This window comes from Sciurus carolinensis, chromosome 7 (assembly GCF_902686445.1).
Source record: "Sciurus carolinensis chromosome 7, mSciCar1.2, whole genome shotgun sequence".
Classification (NCBI taxonomy): Eukaryota; Metazoa; Chordata; class Mammalia; order Rodentia; family Sciuridae; genus Sciurus; species Sciurus carolinensis.
The window spans coordinates 113,540,763-113,563,356 of record NC_062219.1 but is presented as its reverse complement, the minus strand read 5'-3'; the positions used below and the strand labels follow the sequence as shown (position 1 = coordinate 113,563,356).

At 52.9% G+C, this 22,594-nt stretch overlaps 2 protein-coding genes across 4 annotated transcripts in view; one reads left to right on the top strand and one right to left on the bottom strand.

The window, feature by feature from the left end:
• C7H6orf132 (chromosome 7 C6orf132 homolog) overlaps window positions 1-5,409 on the bottom strand; it is a 31,366-nt gene extending 25,957 nt beyond the window's left edge. For both annotated transcript variants that reach the window (XM_047557446.1, XM_047557447.1), the window contains exon 1: window positions 5,078-5,409. In XM_047557446.1, the coding sequence (XP_047413402.1) occupies window positions 5,078-5,222 (145 nt within the window). In that variant the 5' untranslated portion in view covers window positions 5,223-5,409. The remainder of the gene's footprint in view (window positions 1-5,077) is intronic.
• Guca1anb (GUCA1A neighbor) lies at window positions 5,126-21,501 on the top strand. Of its 2 annotated transcripts, none has more exons than XM_047557458.1 (2): window positions 5,126-5,415; window positions 19,732-21,501. In XM_047557458.1, exons 1-2 carry the CDS (start codon window positions 5,221-5,223, stop codon window positions 20,056-20,058), a joined length of 522 nt encoding a protein of 173 aa, XP_047413414.1. In that variant the 5' UTR covers window positions 5,126-5,220; the 3' UTR covers window positions 20,059-21,501. The 2 variants fall into 2 exon arrangements, with proteins under 2 accessions (XP_047413414.1, XP_047413415.1); XM_047557459.1 differs by lacking the exon at window positions 5,126-5,415 and adding an exon at window positions 17,056-17,137.
• The last annotated feature ends 1,093 nt before the right edge of the window (window positions 21,502-22,594 follow it).

Below are 22,594 nucleotides of genomic sequence, written 5' to 3'. Positions count from 1 at the left end.
TCTGTCCAAGGACAGAGGGGACACTGAAAGTTGAGCTGGGGTGGGAGGGGTGGAGTTAGGAGCTACAGAATGGAGGAGGAGGAATCCGAGGGGAAGGAGCCCTGGGCTAGGCAGCTCAAAGGACCCCTAGTGTGGGGACTGAAGTGGGAACAGCACAGCAAACAGGGCTCTCTACTACTGGCTAGGATTTGCTGCTCAGTACAACAGCAGGATGACTACCTGGAACTTGCTAGAAACTCTCCCTTGTTCTAAACCTACCAAATCAGAATCTGATCTTAGCAAATCCCAGGACGTTGTCTTCTCTTGATGTCTGAGCTGCCCACAGAGCAATGACTTTGATCCACTGAACCAATCCGAGCCTTTCGCACCTGTTCCTCAGTTGAGAAGGCAGGTGGTTTTTAGCACAGAGCCTGGTTCAGGAAATGGTAACCAATACAAATGATATTGTTATTAATTTATTGGCCAGGAGAGAAAGGACACCCTGAAGCTGGTCTGCAGGGTCAAGGGAGAGCCTGCTTTCTGGACTTGAGCTATGGCAGTGAGAGGTGCTTATGTAATGGGGCACTGGTGAGGACATGTGTGTGTGTGTGTGTGTGTGTGTGTGTGTGTGTGTACACTGAACCACTGGCAGACCACAGAACACCTCCAGGGGACGAGGGTAAACACAGAGCTCCTTCACACCCCTGCATGGCTCAGGTCAGGTTCTGTAAACTGGTGCCAGCTCAGCCCAAGCCGGAAATAGGGGCTCAGCTCTGGGGGTTCATGGTTTCCCACTCTTCAGCCTGGCCTGAGCTACAAAGTTGGGGGCCCCAGGAATAGGGATACCAGAACCAGTAGCCACTCTAGGGAGCACTGGGTTTTCCTGATAAGGTACTGGCCACATCCCCTACACATTTATTTTCAACCTACTGTATACACTGCAGGGAGTCATAGGGGGAGGAGAACAGTCTTAGTCCCGTGTGGGAAGGAAAGCCCCGAGTCTCAAATCTTTCTACATAGTGGAGTCACCTGGGAGCTGGTTAAAGTCCTGGAGCCTGGGCCTAGTGATTCTGGCGTGTGTGGGCCTAAGGTGGGACCCCAGGAATCTGAATTTCAAATAAGAGTCCTCGGCAGGGGTGGCAAGGTGCTTTCCATTGGATGGGAGAGGGCAGCCAACAGAGTACCCCAGCTGACGAGGGCATCCCGCTGCTGGGGTGCCGTGCAGTGCCTGCAGATAAGGCTCCTCAATGAATCCAAGAGCCCAGGGAGCAGTGCAGAGCCACTGGCAGCTTTGTCTCTGCAGCAGCTCCTGCCCTTATCAGGGGTTTGCAAAGATCCACATCTCTGCTTTCTCATGCATTTAAAGGACAATTGTGTGTCCTTTTAGGCCCCATTTGGGCTGGGGGAGGGCAGAAGGTTTAATTGCGATTGCAGTTGCTTCCAGTGAAGTCCTTCTAATTACTGGAATAGTTAGGGAAGTTAATTGAAGAAAAATTTACCGTCACCACCTTCACATGACTGTTTGCATTTTACCCGTGCACCCAGCCTACCCTTATGCAAACAGACTGTCACACGACTGTAGCCACACAGCAAGCAGTTACTCCTTAATTCCCTTACACACCCCTACGCTGATGTTCCCCCCTTCATCCACCGCCTGTTTTCCAAGAACCCGATACCAGGGCATCTCATCCCAGGCCCCAGAGGATTCATAGACTCAGGATCTCCATGGAACTCAAACCCCTGCCCTTCTAAAACCTGAAGACGGCCTTCTCGGGCTGGCTTCCTCGGGCTTACAGCCATGTTAGGAGGGGAGCTGAAGAGACGGGCAGGCGGTGCTCAAAGCAGGGAACAACCTGATAATCGGAATCGCATTTTAGCGTAGGGTTGGCAAACTCAGTGAAGGGCAGGCAGCAACTATTCTAGGCTTCGTGGGCCACACAGTCTCCTGCAGCAACTCTACTTGGACATTGTGGCGGTTTTCTTTTTAGTACTCTTGAAAGTACTGTCATGTACATGGCCTCAGGCAGCCCTCCTCTAGGTGGTCTGGACACCATTGCCATTGAAGAGAAGAAAACATGAGGTTCAGCGTGTGGCTAGCCCCACAGTATTGACAAAGGCAGAACCCCAAGGTAGGACTGGCATTCCATCCCATCCCAGAATGCCTAACTCCAGTCCCTCCCCTCCCTAACCCCAAGTACGCAAGAAAGAGGGATACTGCTATTCCAACTGGCGTCCAGGAAACACCCCACAACACTGGGGGCTGTCCTGCTGAGCCTTCCCTGTTTCCACCCCACCAAGTGCAGGCTCGCCTGGCTGAGTCAGCGGAAGCTCAGCCCTGCCCTGGGGACAGGGAGGAGCTGTCCCCTGGGCTAAAACCCTGCCCAGACTGGTGAAGGCAGCAGCGGAAGGTGTACCACGTCTCTTTTCTCTCATGAAGTCTCCCACCAGTGGACAACTCGGCCCAGGGGAAGTGGAGAGGAAGTCCCCCAGAGGCTGGTCTGAGGTCTCCCTTTTGGGGGCTAAGTGTGTGTTCCAGGGTATTCTTGAGGCAGATGCCCTCAAGTCAAATTCACCCTGGATCACCTTCCTCCACAAAAAGGAGTTCAGCAAGCTGGCTAAGAGTGTGTCTGTGCCTGGGTTTAGAGGTTGGTGCTGCCTCAAAAGGGAAACTTTGGGGTGAGTTGGAGGCATGACTTAGGAGCTTACAGATACTGTGTGCTGGCCCGTTGCACTCTGTGAGGCCTAAACCCCTCTCCTGGCCTGAAGAAAGACACTCCACAGCATACATTTATTGATCCATTCTTAGGTGCAAGGTCCCATCCTGAAATCATTGTGTTGAAAGGTTGGCATGGTGGCACACACCTGCCATTCCAGCAACTTGGGAGGCCCAAGGCAGGAGGATTACATATTCCAGGTCAGTCTCAGCAACTTAGTGAGAACCTGCCTCAAACAGCATAGTGGTGACAATTACTAAAAATCACTGAATTGAGCTGGGCACGCTGGCACATGCCTGTAATCCCAACTGCTCAGGAGGCTGAGGCAGGAGTTCAAAGTCAGCCTCAGCAACTAACGAGGCCCTAGGCAATTTAGCAAGACCCTGTCTCTAAATAAAATATAAAAAGGGCTGGAGGGGCTGGGATTGTGGCTCAGTGGTGGAGCGCTTGCCTAGGATGTGTGAGGCCCTGGGTTTGATTCTTAGGACCATATATAAATAAATGAATAAAATGAAGGTCTATGAACACTAAAAAAAAAAAGTCTATATGAAAAAAAGGGCTGGAAATTTGGCTCAGTGGTTGAGCACACCTGGGTTCAATCCCTGGTACTGGGGGAGAACCACCATTGAATTGTACTTAGGAAGATCCTGGCTCCACCATTTAAAGAGATGTGATCTTGGGTATATTACGTAACCTCCCTGCGCCTGTCTCCTCATCTGTCAAACAGGAATGCTAATAATAGTAACTGACTCTAGATGAAGAGTCAACCAATCAATGACACAACAGACTTTACTGTTTTTGTTTGTTTGTTTTTTGTAGTACTGGAGATTTAACCCAGGGGCTACACCCCCAGTCCTTCTTCATATTCATTGTGAGGCAGGTTCTCACTAAGTTGCTGAGACTGACCTGGAATATGTAATCCTCCTGCCTTGGGCCTCCCAAGTTGCTGGAATGGCAGGTGTGTGCCACCATGCCAACCTTTCAACACAATGATTTCAGGATGGGACCTTGCACCTAAGAATGGATCAATAAATGTATGCTGTGGAGTGTCTTTCTTCAGGCCAGGAGAGGGGTTTAGGCCTCACAGAGTGCAACGGGCCAGCACACAGTATCTGTAAGTTCCTAAGTCATGCCTCCAACTCACCCTGCCCTTCCTTGTGTCAGGAATGCCCTTCCTTACAGCGAAGGCTGCCAAAGGACTGAACACCATATAGTTAGCTCTGTTCACTGGCTGAGCTGAGATCCTCAGGCCAGGGATCCCCAGCTTCTGTCCGCCCTACCTTTTATCTTGACTCTGGTAACGTGGGCATTGAACTGAATCCATATCAGGGGCCCAGGCTGGTGAGATCCTCTACGGGCCCCAGCACAGTGGTCATAAGGGTCAGTGAAGATAGTGTGGTTATGGTGAAGCTAAGGCGGTGATGGGTGACCCTGTTTTGTCCCCCTCCCTGGATCCAGATCAACAAGTCATACATAAGAAATGGATTCCTATACCCATCCTTCTGGTTTCCCTCCAGTTATAGAGGGTACAAACTTCAGAAAGATTGTAGAACAAGGTGACCTACAGCCAGACCTGGGGCTGGGCCAATGTGGCCTACAGAGCCATACCACCCTGATCCAGGGACCAGCCACAGCTGGGGTCAGGGAGCAGGATTATGTCCTCCACTGCCCATCTCTGGCTCCTCAGTCTGAGCCCACAGGCCTCGGGTTGACCTGGCAAGAGCCTGTGACCCCAATAACTAATGTGGTGTCACAAATGGGCTGGTAACCTGTAGTAGTGGCCAGTGTTGATTTTTTCCCAGGCTTCACCAACACAAAGCCAAACGTGTGGACACCCAGAGGGCAGCCCCTCTCTCTGCCCAGTGGTCTCTCTGGGCCAGAGAGGCAGTACAGGGGCTGGGGAGGACAGAGGAGGCGGAAAGGTGGAGGGAGAATGGGCCCCCTCTAGCCACAGATATGGGGAACACTTCTGACTCAGAATGCGGATGGGGGTGGGGGGTGGTGAGACACCGAAACCCTCAGGAAGCCTTTCTGGCAACAGTAACGCGAACAGGAGCTCCACCAAGGACAGGGAAAAACAAAACAAAAATAAACAAAGAAACACCTCGGAGGAGGGACAGGGACCAAAGTGGCCTGCAAAGTTCTCCCCTCTCTGCGACGGGGTCCCTTCCCCCTCTCCCACCCCACCGCAGGCTCCTTCCCGATTCCCGGTGCGCGCCGCCTCCTCAGCCCGTCCACAGGTTCCAACGTGTCGCGTCCCCTGCGCCCTGCGCCCTGCGCCCTGCCGGCTCCCGCCTTCCCAGCGCTCGGAGGAGCGGAAACCCGAGGGAGGCAGCGCTGCGGGCCACTCTCCTGGGTCCCTCTCTGTCCCCGGGACCACTTACCAAAATCTCTGGTCCCCTCCTCCCGGGCTTCTTGAGTGAAAATCCACGGGGGGTTGGTGGCATAGAGGGAGGTGGCGGCGGGATTGGCGTGCTTCTTCCCGAAGAGTTTGCTGAAGGTGCCCTGCACCGTCTGGTTCTTTTTCATGCTGCCGCAGGCCGCGCGGACCCCGGGGAAGGACCTTCCCTCCCTCGCCCTGCCCTGCCCGGGACTGAACTCCGCACGGTCTCCCCAGGGGACTCCACTAGGCCATGTCCCCCGCCGTCCTCCCGGCCCGCGCACCGGGCGACAGGTGCTGCGGGCGCCGCCGCTCTCCGGGAAATGCGAGCTACCTGGACAGGTAAGAGGCTGCCACTGAGACCGGGCCCCGCCCCGCGGCCGCCACCGCAGCAGCCGCCCCGCCGCCCAACTCCCCGGGCCACATTCCTTCCTGGCCTCCTTCTACAACAGGCCATTGTTGGCACGGCCCGGTGGGCTGGGGACCTCGCCCAGCCCACGCCCTCCCTGCCTGGGAGAAGAGCCGCCCCCTCCCCCAGGTTCCCTCCTGGCCCGCCTCCTCCACCCTCTGCTTTCTCCCTGGGGAAGGGAAGGCTGCAAGCGAATTCCCTACTTCAGAAGGCGGTTCGTGACCAGGTCAGACTGCTGCTCATTTTGGAAACAGCTCTTGCATCCAACAGAAGGTACATGCTTGGCCAAAGCTAGCTTTGTTAAAGCATCCTACAGTTTCTTAAAATGTAGGCCATGGGGCATCAATGATATAAGGACATGCCCATAAAGAAAAAGAAAGCGCAGAACATCTGTAAAACAGCAAGCTGGTATTTCAATGTAGTGACCAAGATGGAAAATACCCTTATCGTTGGGGCTCCAAAGACAGTGTAGGATAACTATTTGTTGTGGACAGCAAATGCTTTTTTCTTGTAGAGTTAAGTAAATACCAAAGATGGGTAGAACCCACTTAGAATTTAGTGGTCCTTAAAGTGCAGTGGTCCTTGAAGGCCCTTGGTATGCCATCCTGGCCAAGTCAGGGTGGCTGTCCTCTGGAGAAGGTCCCATCAAATGAGCACCTGGGAGACACTGTGTGAAAGATGCTGAGAGAGGGAGTCAGGTCAAGGGGTTGGCATGCTGTGTTCTGGGCAGCAGGGGTAGGAGGCCTGGTGGGAGGGATCAAGTCTCTGTTTTCCCTGGGGATAGCCCACTGCCACATTCCCTCTCTTCCCCCAGCATTGAACCAAAAAATTCCTCCCCTAATACCTCAGCATCCATTGCCTAAGAACCTTATCTTATATGATCACAACACCATTGTCACCCTCAAGAAACCTAACATTGATACACATTTACCATCTAATACTTCATAGTAATAATTTCCCCCTTATGCCCCCAATGTCATTTTGGCTTATTTCTTTTTCCAATCCACAGTCCAGACAAAATTCACATATTAACTTTGCTTGTCCTGTTGCTTTAACACTTCAGTTCTTTTTCCTGACAGTGACATTTCTGAGAAGTCCCTTCACTTGCTTCAGCATCAAGGGACCAGATGAGCCTGGCCTTCAGGGCTTGTGGCTGTGAGTCATTGTCTTCCAGGTACAAGGTGGGGAGGGACCAAGGAACAGATCAAGGGGATAGTAGCATTTTCAAAAACACCTGTTCTTATAACTTGAATCTGGAATGTCCCCCAAAGGTTGATGTGTTAAAGACTTGGTCCCCAACGCAGCAGTGTTCAGAGGTAGGGCCTTTGGAAGGTGACTGGATATGGGCTCTGACCTCATCGTTGAATTAAACCATTGATGGATTCATAATTTGAATGGACTATTGGAAGTTGGAAGAAACTGTGGGAAGTGAGACCTAGTTGAAGGAAGCGGGTCTTTGGGAGCATGCCCTTGGGAACTCTATGTCATCCCTGGGCCCTCTCCCTCTGCTTCCTGATGGCCATGAGGTAAGTAGCTTTCCTCTACCACGCTCTCTGCCTCAGTGCTCTGTCTCACCACAGGCCCATAGCAATGGAGTCAGCCATACATGCACCAAAACCTCTGAAACCATGAGCCAGAATATTTGTTTTTCCTCCTTTAAAGTGTTTTTTCTCAGGTATTTTGTCACACAACGAAGAGCTGACATGTATGTGGGTTTCCCAGATGTTTTGGTCAGAGACATGCCTGTGGTCAACTCTGTCCCACGCCACTCGCTACTACAGCAGTCCTGGAAGCAATCCTAGTCCTTTCGGGAAATCCTTGTGGAGGAGTTCCCAGTGGCCTAGTGCTACACTGGGGTGAGGGACATAAGGCAATCATCAGTCTTGTTTCCATTACAGAGGATCTTGGAGTCTCATCGGGCAGACAAGGTTTATATGATTCCAGGTGGCAAACCGGGGATGACTAAGTACAGAACTGTGATTGCTGTCACTAAGACAGGCAGCAGGAATTCAGAGGTGGAGAGATTGGCACGGGCTGGAGTAGTCCAGAAGGGCTTCTTAGAATGATTGAGACTGGAGCTGGCCCATGAAGGATGACAAGGATGTTAATGAGAAGCATCCTCCTAGGGCACAGGCACACATCCATCCACCTTCTCTCCACATCATGGTTCCTCCCACGGCCCCCACCAGAAGGGCACAAGGAACCCTAGAAACCCTGACACGCTGGCTATCATCACAACATACCCAAGTGCCCTAGACACTCAGGCACAACAGGGACTTTTCTTTTTCTTTTTCTTTTCTTTTCTTTCTTTCTTTTTTTTTTTTTTTTTTGGAGACTTCTGAGGCATGAGGTCCCTCCCACCCCAGGTAACTCCTGGGCTCTTCCACTCAGCACCAGGCCCAGCAGAGTCACGGCAGGCAGCTCCATTCATATGCAGCTTCCCCTGTGTAACTGATATTCTTGAGAACAACTGTGTGTGAACAGCTCTGGGTTGAGAAGAAGCCAGAGGAATGAGAGACCCGGTTCCTGAGTCCCAGTTGCTACAGTCTATTTGGAGAGACAGGCAGAGAGCCATGGAAAGATGAAGGGTAGGGAGGTGGCTGAGGAGTGGGAGGAGGAGGAGGAGGAGGCTGACTGTAGGACAGAGGCTCAGAGACAAGAGCGAGCAGGGTGGGCTGGAGGATCTGGGAAGGGCTTGCAGGAGTTGTCTGCAGGGGCTTGGGATGGTGGAGCATGGAATTGGGGGTGGGAGGGAGGTCACAGCAAGGTTGCCCAGGGTATGGAGGGCTAGGAAAGGCAGCTGGAAATATCAGAAAGAACCAAATATCCATGAAGAGGTGACTGGTTAAATAAATTGTGGCACATTCACAGCATGGAATAATAAGTCTAAAAATAGATGAGTCAGCCAACTATGTCAGTTATCACCATGATGAACTGATAGTGTTAACCAAACCATGTGTGTAGTAGTGTCCTGCCATTTGTGAAGGGTAGGAGGTGGAGCAGGGTATGTACAGTCTTATTTGGTCTTATTTACTTGTTTTGGCACAGAGAAACTTTGGAAAGATAAACTAATAAAATTGGCCAGGTACTGTGGTGCATCCCTGTAATTCCATTGCCTAGGGAGGCTGAGACAGGGGCATGGCAAGTTTGAGGCCAGCCTCTGCAATTTAGTGAGGCCCTAAGCAATTTTATGAGACCCTGTCTCAAAATAAAAAAAATAATAAAAAGGGCTGGGGGTGTGGTTCAATGGTTAAGTGCCCCTGGGTTCAATCCTTTGTACAAGAAAAATAAAATAAAAAATAGAAAGGACTGGTAATGTAGCTCAGAAGTACAGCATTTCTGAGTTCAATCCCTAATACCTCCAAAGCAAGCAAAAAAACTACTAAAAGTGGTCATCTGGGGAAGGTTGGGAAAATTTTTTAGATTTCCAATTATATAAATATATTTCCTATTTAAAAACTATGGAAGAAATAACGAGGCAGGGAGTTTGGCCTAGAAGAACCCTGCTGCAATGTGGTCAATGAATCAATAGCATCTATATCACCTGGGATCTCAGAAATGTTTAATCTCAGGCCCCTCCCAGACCTGGGGCAACCTCTCCGAGCCCATGTTCATCTATAAAATGGGTTATTAATTTAAGGTCATTATGAGACTTGATGAATTGGTGGATTACCCAACAGAGAAGCTGCGTTTTAATAAAGACCCCAGGATATTCAGGCACATACACAAATGTTTGAGAGGCTCTGGCCTAGACCCAGTGCCTCCCAGGATGCTCTGGGGGATCCTGAGCAAGCAAGGGGGACTGGTAACAGCTGTATTTTAAGGATGTTTGTCTAATGGCTAGATGAAGGATGGAGGGAAGAAGAAAGGCTAAGGGGAGAAAGACCACTTAATCGATTCATCAAAAAGTTAATCCATACAGCAGGAGAGGGCAGGAGCCAGGACTTACGTGCTCATAGTGGAACCAGAAAGCATGACCGTTAGTCTGTGGGACACGTCTTCAGAAGAAAGGGAGGGCCCAGTACTGCCAGGCAAGAAGGGGGCAATACTCTGAGTCCTTTCTTCATCCACAGGAGTAATACCAGTGACTGTTCCTGGGGTTGTTATGAAGATTAAATAAGATAAGGGTGTAAAGTGGGCGGGGACAAAGCCCAGAGGTGCTGCGTTTGCCGAGCATGGGCAAGACCCCAAGTTCAATCCCCAGCACCACAAAAATAGAACCCAGCTTGGGGCCTGGCAACAGGGGACACCCCGACGTGTTAGTTCATTTCTCCCTTGAGCTGGTCCCTTGCTTTGGTGTGAGGTTCGGTTGGAATGGAGGACAATGGGGACCAGAGTGACTCACGGACACCAGAGGCTGGATGTTTGGCCTCTCCCCGTCCTTACTGCACTCGTTTCACCCTCAGTTCCTTCCCATTTGACCAGGTTTGGGGGAGTCTCTGGAAGGAAGGCCTTGGTTCAGCAGTGACGAGCTCCCACAACCCCTCAGCTTCATTTGGCAGGCCTTGAAGCCTTTGAGGCCAGGTTCCCTGGGGCAGAGTCAGGGCCCAGTTTTCTGTCCACTCAGCACCAAGTGCCGTCACTGCTCAGCCCGACTCCCGTCATCTAATAACACCACACACCTGCTCCTCCGGTAAGAGGAACAGTCAAATAACAGACAAAAGCCCAATCACATAATTAAACCTTTGCTCAGCGATTACTCAGTAAGCCCCGAGTGCCGACTCTACTGGTCAGTTCTGGATTAGGGGGTGGCATTGGGGCCTGGAAGTTGCTCTCTCCGGAGACCCAATTATGCCTATGTGGTCTCTCCTCCAACACAGCGGGGAGAGTGGACCCTGAGTGGAGAAGGTCAGGTGGACCTTCACCCCATCCTGGGTCTCTGCAGCTGACTCCTAGGAGCAAAAATCAGAATTCCCAGCTTCCCAAAGCCCAAATGATAATGAATTGCAGACCATCTTGCCCAGCGTCTTGTTCCTAGACAGGAGACATCCAGACCAGCTCCTGAAAGGTTTCTTAGGTCAGCGGAGGGGAGCTGGGGTGTCGGGGGTTGGGAGTATCCGATCGCACCTACTTCAGCTCCACTCTGGGTTAGGTGGGCACTCCTACCTCTCCTGAGAAGGGAGCTCCAGGGACACTCACTTAACTGGTGTCTGAGGGCATGGCATCTGAGTCTGCCTGGCTGGGAGCACTATGTTTGGGGGTTCTGGAATAGACGCACCTCTCTTTTTATCCGTGGGCTCTGTTGATGGTATCATGACATTGGGAAGATCCTGGGCTACAGACTAGGTTTGAATCCTGGCTCAGTGACACCTCTAGTTGACCCTCTCCACATAGTCTCCTCTCTGAGCCTCCCTTTGTCGATGTGTGCAACAGGGCTGGTGACATAGGGATGTGATGCAATGTGAGTGAGAGAGCAAGCACAAGTACCGGCAGAGGGCAGACGCTGTGGTGCAGGCCTGTAATCCTAACTGAGCAGGAGGAGGGCAAGTTCAAGGCCACACTGGGCAACCTAGAGAGACCCTGTCTCAAAATAAAAAATAAAAAGGCCTGGGGATGTAGCTCAGTGGTAGAGCACCCCTGGGTTAAATCCCCAGTACTGCAAACACACACACACACACACACACACACACACACACACACAGGCACATCAGCAGGAGGGTCTGGTTCAGGGTGAGCACTCAGCCCTGAGCACTCCCTCTCCATCCCCAGCCCTGACTCTGGGTGGGACTGGGGAGGCCACCAGAGGCTGTAAGAGAGCAGTGTCAGTCAGCCAAGAACCCTAAGAAGGAAAATTCTGGGGCAGGGCTTGGGAGGGGATAACAGCTGGGGCAGGCACCTACCAGGTCACCTTAAAGAGTAGGTAAAAATATCCTATTACGAAACATCCCACAATCTGAAATGGGTATGTGCATAGGTACATTTAAAAAACTGTTAAAAAAAAAAAAAAGATAAGTACAAAATGTAAGAACCCAAATTCTGGTCCGAGGGCGTAACTCAGAGGTAGAGCACTTGCCTGGCATGAGCAAGGCCCTGGGTTTGATCCCCAGCACCACAGTGGGGAGAAAAGGATGGCCCCATTCCAGTGCTACAGCACACACTTGTAATCCCAGCTACGGGGGAGGCTGAGGCAGGAGGCTCTCTTGAATCTAGGAGCTCTAGGCCAACCTGGGCAACACAGTGAGACCCTGTCTCAAATAAAACAAAAACAAAAAAAAAAAGGGGGAGGGGGTCGGGAGGGGGAACCTAGATGTGATGATATCGCAGCATTGTTTGCTGGGATGGGGACTTGGAGGCACGTGGGGGTCCATCTCAGGGAGCAGAGGGGTAAGATGTGGACAGAGGACCGCGTAGCCATCGGCAGCAAGGAAGTAGATACTCAGCCAGCAACTGGAATGAGCTTCAAACAGCAGGAAGGGATAACATCTTCAGAACCCAACCGAGTAATAAAGTAAACAACAGAACGAGATCTAAAACACACAATACCGCTTATGTAAATGAAACTACCAGCACACAAAACAACAGTATATATTTTGCGAGAACACTTGAGCAAGAAGATAGTCATTAATACAAGGAATGCTTGCCTCTGGCAGGGGTGCGGGGAAGGTGTTTGGTGGATGAGATATAGGGGACGTTTTACTGTAGGAGGCGGCCTTCATGGTCAAGCGATAATAATGCATCACAAGCAAGGCGCGTGAACAATTCAGCTCTCTATACTTCAGGTACGACAAAGGCAAAAACATGTAAGTATCAGAGAGATTAAGTAATTTGTCCAAATCACACAGCAGGTAAGAAGAGGTAGAGAAAATGTTCAAAAAGCCAGGGCTTCTTAAAGCAAGGCTGTGGCAAGACTCTGAAGACCACTGGTCTGCCCCTGGGGACAGAGCTGACAGGAGGGGAAGAGCTATGTATGTTGGGGGAGGGGGCAGTGGATCTTTCTGTGCTCCAGGCTCTCCTGAGCCTCAGGTCTGTCTTCATCTTCCCCAAACACCCCCTGAGCACCAAGGGCTGTGGCGCACAGTCCTGCCTTCCAGGAAATCTGATGATGAATAAAATGAGGTCGTGCCTGGAATGGAGAGGGAAGCCGGAAGGGAGTTTCCAGGGGACAGGGTTGGATCAGTGTGGCCTGGAGTTGAGAAGTAACCATGGCCTAACTCAGCAGCAGCACCAGACAGCAGGCAGCCTCATTCCTCACTGAACTTTCAAGGAAACTCTATTATCCTTACTTTGCAGATTAGGAATTAAGGCACAGAGAGGTTAAGTAACTTGTCCAAGTCACCCAGCTGAGAAGAGCTGGGATTGGAACCCAGGTGGAGTGAGTCCAGAGGTCAGAATCCTTTTCTCCCCCAGTGCTGGGGATGTGAGCACTCCACCAGTGAGTGACACTCCCAGTCCCACAGGTCGTGATCTTAACCACCATGCAATTTACAAACAACACTTGATCTCAGCCAAAAGGCTGAGAAGAGATGCAATTTATAAATGAAATAAGACAGATATAGTTTGTCTGGCTGGGTCTTCCTGAAGCAGATTTCCCCAGCCACTGCCCACTGAGGCTAGAGGGTCTGGGCTTGGGACGCTGGTGGCAGGTCCCAGTGCTGTGGTCAGACGGCAGGTCCCTGCCTGAAGGCTCAGGATGTAATTCAGTTCACCCACCATCAAAGGTCCAAGGTGAAGGGACACAACATCTTCTTGGTACACAAAGGGAAAAGGGGTGGGGCCCAGAGAGGGGGAAGGACTTGGCTCAGGTCACCCAGCTTTCCTGGCTGCCAGCCAACACCTCACCCCTTTTGCCGAGACCAAGCACGTGCTGAGTTGTGGTTCTTCCTCCCCACAAACTTGCCAGCCTCCTGGACTCCCTCCCAAATCCCCTCCAGGCCCAGGGCTGGGAGCGAGGCCACTTTCCCCAGACCCAGGAAGGCTGGACACTCTGCCCGGAAGACCGGGTTCCCATTCTCCTTCCCTCCCCGCATGCAAGACCTCGTGGCCCCGAGCACTTGGGGACCCAGGACGAGGGGCTCTGTGGGGAGGTCCTGGTTGCTGGGACTAGTCCTCCTCCCTGCCCAGCCTCCCAGCCTCCTCAGAAATTAGGGGTCATTACCATCAGTGTGTGAGATCTAGGCACAGCCCACAAGCCAGCAGCACCCCAACCTCCAACCTGCCCATGGGCCCCAAAGTTCACCCCGTCACCAACAGTCAGTGCTGACATGGTGCCAAGGAAGGAAAAAATAAGGCCAGGCCCCGACTGAGCCAGTGGGGCAGAGGGCAGGGTGGCACCAGCTTGCTCTGTCTGCCTCCTCCTGGTCCTCCCTCACCATCCCCACTGACCCCAAGGAAAAGCCCACATCATTCCTACATACTGATATACTCCTGGGAGATGCTGGCCAAGTATGGAACTGGGGAGCCGGGACCCCAGGGAGATAGTGAGGACCTGGCTTTTGAAGTGAGGGACAGGGAAGTGCAAACAGCCACCCACGTATCAATCCAATTACCCACCCACCTGTAATGAGAGCTAATATTTATGGAGGGCATGCTCTGTGCCAAGTACTGCACTGAGTGTTTGCCCAACCCTACTAGGTACACCTTAATCTACCCATTTAACAGATGAGGACACAGAAGTGGAGATAGGTCAATTAGTTTGCCCAAACTTACACACTAGTAAAATGGTGGAGCAAGGATTCAAGTTCAAGTCTAACTCCTGGGCCTGCAATCTGTCCTCTCTACCACAGCCACCCACCATGCCTCCACCTACTCACCAGGCAGCCAGCCACCCGTCTGCCCACCCACCCGCCCTACCTTCATCTCCCCTGGTTAGAGCTGTCCAGGGGAAGAGGCAGTGCACGCAGTGACTCAGAGGAGGGACAGCTGGGTGTGAAAACAAGCCACTGCACAGAGTGAAGAAAAGGTACAAGCGATGAGGCTTCAGAGGTGGGAAGGGCACAGATCAGGAGGGTCAGTCTGTCCACCACCACCCACTGGCCAGGCCCTTCTATCTCCCCAGCCATACTCCCACTCTTGTCTGTCCGTCCGTCCATTCATCCATCCATCTATCCGTCCATCCATCCGTCCATCCATCCGTTCATTCTATTGCTGTTATTTGAAAGGTAAGTATATAGATGAGAGAGAAAAGAAGAAAAGGAAGGAAGGAAGGAAGGAAGGGAGGGAGGGAGGGAGGGAGGGAGGGGAAAAAAGAGAAGGAGAAGAGGAAGAGGAGAACGTAGAGATGGCAGGGTACATTCCCTCTCTACCGGTGATTTCTTATGACAAGCTGGGGAACAACGGAGGCGCGAGGGCTTCTGGAGTTACCTGATCTTACCCCACTGCCCACCCATGGCCCGTGGCTCAGAGGTTCTAGGGGTTTGTAGGAGGAGGGGATAGCAGAGTGGGCCAGTGTCAAGGTTGAAGACCCCCCAAGTCCTGAGACCTCAGTCCTAGCCCTGACCCTGTCTCCTTAGGAAGACAGGATTGTGTTGTAAAGGGATGTCACAATGCGCCCCTAGGGCAATGCCCCAGTGGCTTCACCATGCCAAGAGTCCCTGGGAGTCCCAGGAGCCCCTGACCACCAGAAGCTCCAGTTTACCATCAAGGAAGGCCCTGGTCGAGGATGTCCAAGGTGGGGTGACGTCATAGGACTGCAGCCAGGCAGCCCAAGGTCACAAGAAATCTGGTGGACAGGAAGGAGAATGAAAGCCCTAGCCAGGCCCACGTGTGGCTGGGAGCCCAGCCTCTCACAAAAGGTGCAGCTGCGAGGGCCACTGCCTACACCGATTCTCCTCCTAGGGGCTTCTGCTGTCTCCCTGGGGCACAGGGGGAGGGCCGGCACTTCTGTCCTTCTGCTCCTACACTTTTCCAATACACTTCCTACCTCATGTCCTAGCCAAACTTGCCATAAATAATAATACGGGCTAAGGTCTAGCACAGTGGCATACACCTATAATCTTAGCTACTCGGGAGGCTGAGACAGAAGGATTGCAAATTTGAGGCCAGCCTGGGCAACTTCGGGAGATACTGTCATAAAAAAAAAAAAAAGAAAGGGAAGAAGAAAGAAAAGAAAGAAAACCCAAACGAAACAACCAAGGTTTATTGAATGCTTAAGAAGTCTGGGCATTTCATGCGGACTAGCTCACAGTAAGCCTATGATATGAATTCTTTTGTTATTCCCACTTTGTCAGTGGGGAAACTGATAAAGGTACAGAGGATTATAATTTGCCCAAAGATCGGGCAGGGGTTGTGGAATCCGGTTCAGGCAGTCGGCTGCAGGGCCCTGTGCTGTCCAGCCTCATGGGAAGCGAGGCCCACGGCTGGCCTCCCCAACCACTCCCTCAGAGCCCGCCACCCCTCGGGTTCACAAAGCCAGGGAGGCTGATCATAGGCCTGCATTGTGCTTCCACGGTCCCCCTGCCATGGCACCCGGGGCCGGCTGGTGGAGTTAAAAACCTTAGCATCCCCATCTTGCCCATGAGGCAGATGAAGCTCAGAGGCCCGGCAGCTTGCCCAAAGTTGCCTGACCTGTGAGGGCAGGGTCAGGCCTGGAGCTCAATCTCCAAACTGCAAAGCCAGGGCACATTCCTCACAGCTGCTGCCCCCGGAGGCCTACCAGCTGCCTCACCCACTGCTGTCTGCTATTTGCATTTCCTTCTTTCCTTCCTTCCTTCCTTCCTCTCCTCCCCCCTCCTCCTCCCCTCCCCCTCCCTCCTGCTCCTCCTCCTCTTTATTCCTTTTTCTTTTTTGTAGTACTGGGAATTGAACCCAGAGGTGCCCTATGACTGAGCCACATCCCTAGCCCTTTGTATTTTTTATTTTGAGACAGGGTCTTACTAAGTTGCCCAGAAGCTGGGATGGTGGCCAACCCCACTGCCCCCTGCCTTTCAACAGGGCTCAAGACCCTCTACCAGAGTCAGGTACGACCGTGGTGGATCATGCGTGCCCCATGGCCTGGAGGGCTTGAGGACACAGGGCTCTTGCCTAGACTGCAGTTCGGCCCCTCCGCCTGCTCTAGATCCTGGTAGAAGGGACCTCCTGACAGGTCTTTGGGCCTGCCTGCAGAGAGGGCAGCATGAAGGGAGAGTTCTCTTCGGATCCCTTCTGTGGCTCTAGCTTGAAACCCAAATGAAAACAGGGAGCAGGATTCCAAAGGGAGGGGAGGGGCTACCAACCCCTCTACTGGCCCTTCAGCCTTTCTTGCTCCCCACAGAATAGGAGGCATAGGGGGGAGAAGCAGGTGGGAGCCGGCGTCTTCTTCAGCGCCCAGAGCTGGAGCTCAGAACCCAGAACCTGCGGTTGCTTGACCTCAGCTCTTGTGACCTTGTGTGCTGTCCTTCATGGTTGTGGGGATGTCCTGGGCACAGAAGGATGGGCATCAGCAGCCCTGACCTGTACCCACTTGATGTGACAACCAAAAATGTCTCCCGATATTGCCAAATGCCTCCCCATACACACCTTTGAGAACCACTGATCAAAATACACACACACACACACACACACACACACACACACACACACGCACACGCACACTGCCCTTGGCGGGGAGGATGTGAGAGGGAGGAGATCGTTCCATGAAACCAGATGTTAACCTGGAAAGTATGCAGGCAGGCCCCACCCACCTCCACTGTGGCTGCGCTGGGTCCTGGGAAGGAGATGGGGTGTTCTCAGCGCGCTGAGGTTAGTCATTTGGAGCCTGGCTTGGTCCTCGGAAAGGGCAGGGCAAGGCTGGGACTGCCTGGGCTCCCTCTTCCTCCTTCCCCTTCCTACTTTCCTTCTCCCCTCACTTCTCATTTTTCTCCTCTTCCTCTCATCCCTCCATCCCAGTTTCTGCCCAGCATGTCTTGCCCCTGGATGTGCTGGGCCCTATATGTTTGCAGGGGCAGTAGCTGCATTTCAGGCAGAGCAGACGGGCAGACCCAGGGCAAGCTGGCCCACGCCAGGGCCTGCGGCGGGGCGGAGAGGGAAGTGAGCGCTGGGATCCTGGTCCACACACTAACTAGTCACGGGACTTCTGCAAGGTAGTTATGCACAATGCCACGAACTGTGAATGCAGATGAATGCTGAGGAGCCTCTGAGCCTCAGTTTCGTCATCTGAAAAGTGGAAGTAACATCTCAAGTGGCCCTTAGGAGTTTTTGCAGAGCTGAGCAGCTAGGGCCTGGCACGTGGTAGGTGCTCAGTCTTGTTAGCAAGCACATCTCCCTTCCCTCCGCATGGTCGTAGGTCAGTGTCCCGCAGTCATTTGATGCACCCACCTCTGGCACCTCTGGCACCTCTGGCACTGGCTTCCTGGGCTTAAGGCAAAGGGTCCAGGTGTCCAAGACAGCCAAGTCTTAGCCTGTGACTTTGGACTAGGATGAGAAAAGCAGAACACCAGGGTGCAAAGCTGGAGGAGGGGGTCACAGTGCACTTGCACACCCATAGTGACCGCTCCTTTATAACGTGTGTGCTCACACACCCCAGTCCTTCCCGGCACAGAGCCACAAGACAGGTGAGAGGATGCAGGCAGACCTCAGAGCAGCGGGGTGCGTGCATGTGGTCATGGGTCACTTAGCCACAGGATGGTTCTGAGAGGTGCTGGTGGGTCACTAATCTGATTGGATATCTCGACTGTGTGGAAACACAGGTGGGAATCAGTAGGAGCCAGAAATGTCTTGGAAGAAAGCCCTGGGCAGGTTTGGGCGGGGCAAATAGTTTGTCAATTAAATGCAAAAGAGCGCCATCTTGACTTGAACCCACGGGACCTCTTCTGTAAGAAGACGGGCTCACCTTCCACCAGTTAACTCCACAAACTAGGGCTAAAGGCTGGGGTGCTTCAATGCTGAACCACATCCCCAGTCCTTGTATTTTTTTATTTTGACACAAGATTTCACTAAGTTGCCTAGGTCCTCTCTAAATTGCTGAGACTGGCCTCTAACTTTCCATCCTCCCACCTCAGCATCCTGAGTCACTGGGATTACAGGTTTGCACCACTGTACCCTGCAAGCTAAGGGTTCTCTTGCAGTGCTAGGAGGCTGGAAGTCTGTGAGGCTGGGCAGAGAGGAAATAGGTTCCCATCAGAGTTGAAACCTGGGACAATGGAATCAAGCCAGCCCCATACACATGGACGGGGATGGTCACAAGGACTTCGCCCTTTGGGTTGAGGAATGTCCCCGTAATAAAACAAACATCTAGCACTGGGGAGGGAATGTGGAGTTTGAAGGGGGAACAAGACAGCTTGGTGACAGAGCAGTCAAGAAGGGTGGTGGCAGAGGAGCAAAGAAATGTCAGTACAATGTGACAAAATGTGGTAGTGGGGTCCCCAGAAGAGGGTAGACACCAAAGCACAGCTCACCAAGCATGGTGGTTAAGGGAGGTGGGTGTTGGCGGGGAGGAGACACACCTGGTAACAATGAGAGGTGTTCTAAAATGGAACAAACAGCAGCTTGGCAGGCGAGCTGCCCCTCACTGGAACTCGCGTTTGTTGGGCGCGCTCTAAATGCAGTGGTCTGGAGTCAGAGAAGGAGTAGGATTTGGGCGGCCGTTATGTCGAGGATTAGGAGATGGGAAGATGAACAAGAGAGCTTTCCTTTCGGAGCCCAGGGTATCATGGGGAGAGGACTCCCCCAAGGAGCGGGAGGCGGCATGCAGGCTGGGAGCAGCCTGAGCCAGGGCCGGGGGATTGCAAGTAGGAGATGTGACCAGGAAATCCCAGGTGGACCAGCACGGCCAGAACCCAGGACCGGGGAGGGATGGCCCAGCTGCAGAGTGGGAGCCGCGACCGTAAACACCCTGCATTGGGGCCAGGGGCTTTGGGCTTCACTTTCTTTGAGGAGCAGAGTCAGAGGATCTGGCCTTTAACATAGAGCAATGAACTCTGGGAGAGCAGGGAGCACAGGCCGAAGAGATTGGTGACAGGGAGACTTGAGAGGAAGCTGGAGCCACCCTGCCCGAGAGGGGGTGACTGGAAGTCAGAGGGGGGACAGATTGACTGTGGGGGAGGGGACGGGAGAGACACAGAAGGGGGCCTCCAAGTCCCCAGCCTCTGTGAGCTGTCTGTCACATGTCTCTGATAAAACAGGTAGAGTTCTGCAGGAACAGGGGGTCTGATCAGGGGACCCTGAAAGTTTCTCCTGTGATCTGGAGGCACCTGGCTCTCTGACCAGCTGAGCCGCACTCCAGGGTGGCTCTGGGGGCTTCTGCACAGTGGCCCATTCTCCTCCCTCCTGCCCTTGGCTCTCGCAGTTGAGGTCCAGACTCCAGGACCCCGACTCTCCCCTTCTCGCCTCCTCAGGACTCACAGAAACCGGTACCCAGCTGTGGGTCAAAGGCACCATCAGGCAAAAGGGCGAAGGCACCACCCTCACCCCTGTCCCGGAAGTGGACGCAGGACCGCAAGCAGTCTCTGGCAACAGCCTACGTGCCGGTGGTGGTGGCCCCTCAGGGGCAGAAGGTGGACAAGCTCAGGTTCCATTTCTACACTTCCCAGTATTCCAACTCCCTGAACCCCTTCTACACCTTGCAGAAGCCCACCTGCGGCTACCTGTACCGCAGGGACACAGACCACACCCGCAAGCGCATTGACGTGCCTCCTGCCAACCTGGTCTTGTGGTACTCCTAGGCCTGGGACGGCAGAAGCCCCTGCCCTGCACCCTCACCCCTGTGACCCTGGGTCCCAGAAGGGAAGGGCAGCTCACTCCCGGAAGAGCAGTGTTACCTGGACAGGCCAGCCGTGTCATGCCCCGCTGTTGACAATGGAGAGAGTGGTCGCTCAGCAGCAATTAAAGCTTGGTCTTCCCTTCCTTGGCATCTGAATGGGGGGCTGTGGGCTGGTAAACGGAGGCCATGGGGTGTGGTATGGCAAGGTTATGTCCACAGGGGCCTGAAGTCTTGGCAGAACTTATTCTCAGTTACATCACCCCAAGAGTTACCCCAACCCCTCTCCAGAGCCTGAGTCCTGAGCGAAGCCCACGCTGGCCACAGAGCTCCAGGGTCGGGCAACCCCTCCAGAGGTAAGAAAGAGACTCACCAGTTGACCCCTGCTTTTATGAGGTTGTCTTACCCAAGGATGGAGCGGCCATTGGAGGATGGGAAGAACCACAGGAAGAATACTCCATCTTTCGGGAGCCTCTCCAGTTCCCCTAAATGCAGAGGTCTCCTCTGACTTGTGGTTTGCTGGTGAGGGATGAAGTCCCCATCCCAGGTCTCTCCTGGGTCCAGAAGAGAGAGAGCTGGGTCCAAGACTAATTAGGCTCATGGGCCAAGGGGCATAGAAGGGGAGTGGAGGCAGGTCCAAGCGAGCCTCAGGTCATGGCCCACCCAGGGTGACTCCATGGTGTGCTGGGGCCAGCTCTTGTTGGCCTGTGAAAGCTGATTGTGCCCACTTCTTCCCAACTCCATGACCAGTGACTTTATGAAATCATCCATTGCAAGAGTGTTCATGCAAAGAAAATTGGCAAATGCCTACAAATTGGAGGTTTTTTCCCACAGAGTGTGAGTCAATATTTGCCATCAGGCCAGGGTTTCGTTCCTGGGAATCACATCTCACTGGGCATAGTTATGGCAGCGTATGCAATGGAGCATAATGCTTGCATACAGAGGTTGGGCTGGTGTGAGGAAGGGGACCAGATGCCTTTCTCGATCAAGCTGCCCCGTCTCCTTTCTCTGAAAAGAAGATGGTAGGCGGAGAGGAGGGGAGAACCCCTAGAGAGAGGCCGCACTGATGGCTGGGAGTCCGAGCCTTTGCCTGCTCATTGTGGGCTCTCTTTCAAGTTTGAGGCTTTCCCCAAATGCCTGGCAATCCTTGGCTGGAACCAGGCCACTTGGCAATCCCTTTTGCCTGGTGCCAGTGTTTAAGGAGCTAAGCCTGGGAAGGAGTAGGGGTGGTGTCTACAGACTGGGGCTTCTCTAGTCCGAATCTCCAGAATAGCCTTTATCCAGGATCAGGAGGGGATTGACCCCTAGAGATGCCTCATAGACGTGCTGCCTATGGGCATCTGGGGAACTCATTGCCCCTTGTATAAAGAAAAAAAATTTTTTTTTTTTGTACCAGGGATTGAACCCAGGAGCGCTTAACTACAGAGTCAAATCCCCAGCCCTTTTTATTTTTTATTTAGAGACAGCATCTCACTAACTTGCTTAGGGTCTCACTAAATTGCTGAGGCTGATTTTGAACTTGCCATCCTCCTGCCTCAGCCTCCCCAGCTGATGGGATTACAGGTGTGTTCCACCATCCCCAGCTCCTTGTCAAACTTTGTGATCCTAATTTCTACCCCACACATCCAGCATCCCAGCCTTCAGGACCTCCTGGCGTACTCCCGTTCTGAGCCCCAGAGTCTGCCGCAGGACGAGGCTGGAGTTTACACTGACCTCATTGACCTCTTGCTCTTGGAAGCATTTCGATTCCAACTTTCTCCACTCAGATGAGACAGCTACCACTTGTCCAGCTGCCTTCTGTTTCCAACATTTTATTTAGAACATTTTGTCTGCTGTCTGTTTCTGGGGACTTGTAACTTTTTTAGAAAAATGCTTTTATTGCCATCTTAATAGGATTTTGAGAAGAAGCAGCGATAAATGCAAGTTTCCAGTCTGTGTATAAACCTAGAGTCTTATTCAATCAGACATTCTTCCTAGACATTGAAGGCTCGGTCCTTGAGATGCAAAGATAGGAACAAGAATCATCTCCGCCCTTCCAGACCATGCAACCTGTGGTGTGGTGTGGGTCAGGGTCCCCAAAAAGAGTCTCCCTTCAGAGGGAGACTCCTGTGCTCTCCTGGAGAATGGGCGCCCCCTTGAGGTTCACCTTGGTGGAGCAGCCACCGGGGAAGTCCTTTGAAGAAGCTGGTTTGGTTCCACTCAGACAAGAGGGCAAATGAACCAGACTTTGGGCCCTGTTCTATTTCTGTGCAGTGAGAGTGGACGGATGGGCACCCCTGGAGGGGATGAGTCAGACCTGAGATGGCTGCCCCTCCTGTCCCTTCCTGGACCAGTTTCTGCCTCTTGGTACCTGCCCCACCCACTTCCTCCCTCTCCTTGGTTCTGTTCAGCCAGGAGGATTCTCCTCCACCGGTATGACATCTGTCCCAGGATGGATTCTGCAGGTGGAGCTGCCGGGGGTAGCCCTGGATTCCCTTCCTGGGTTGACTGCTTGATCCTAA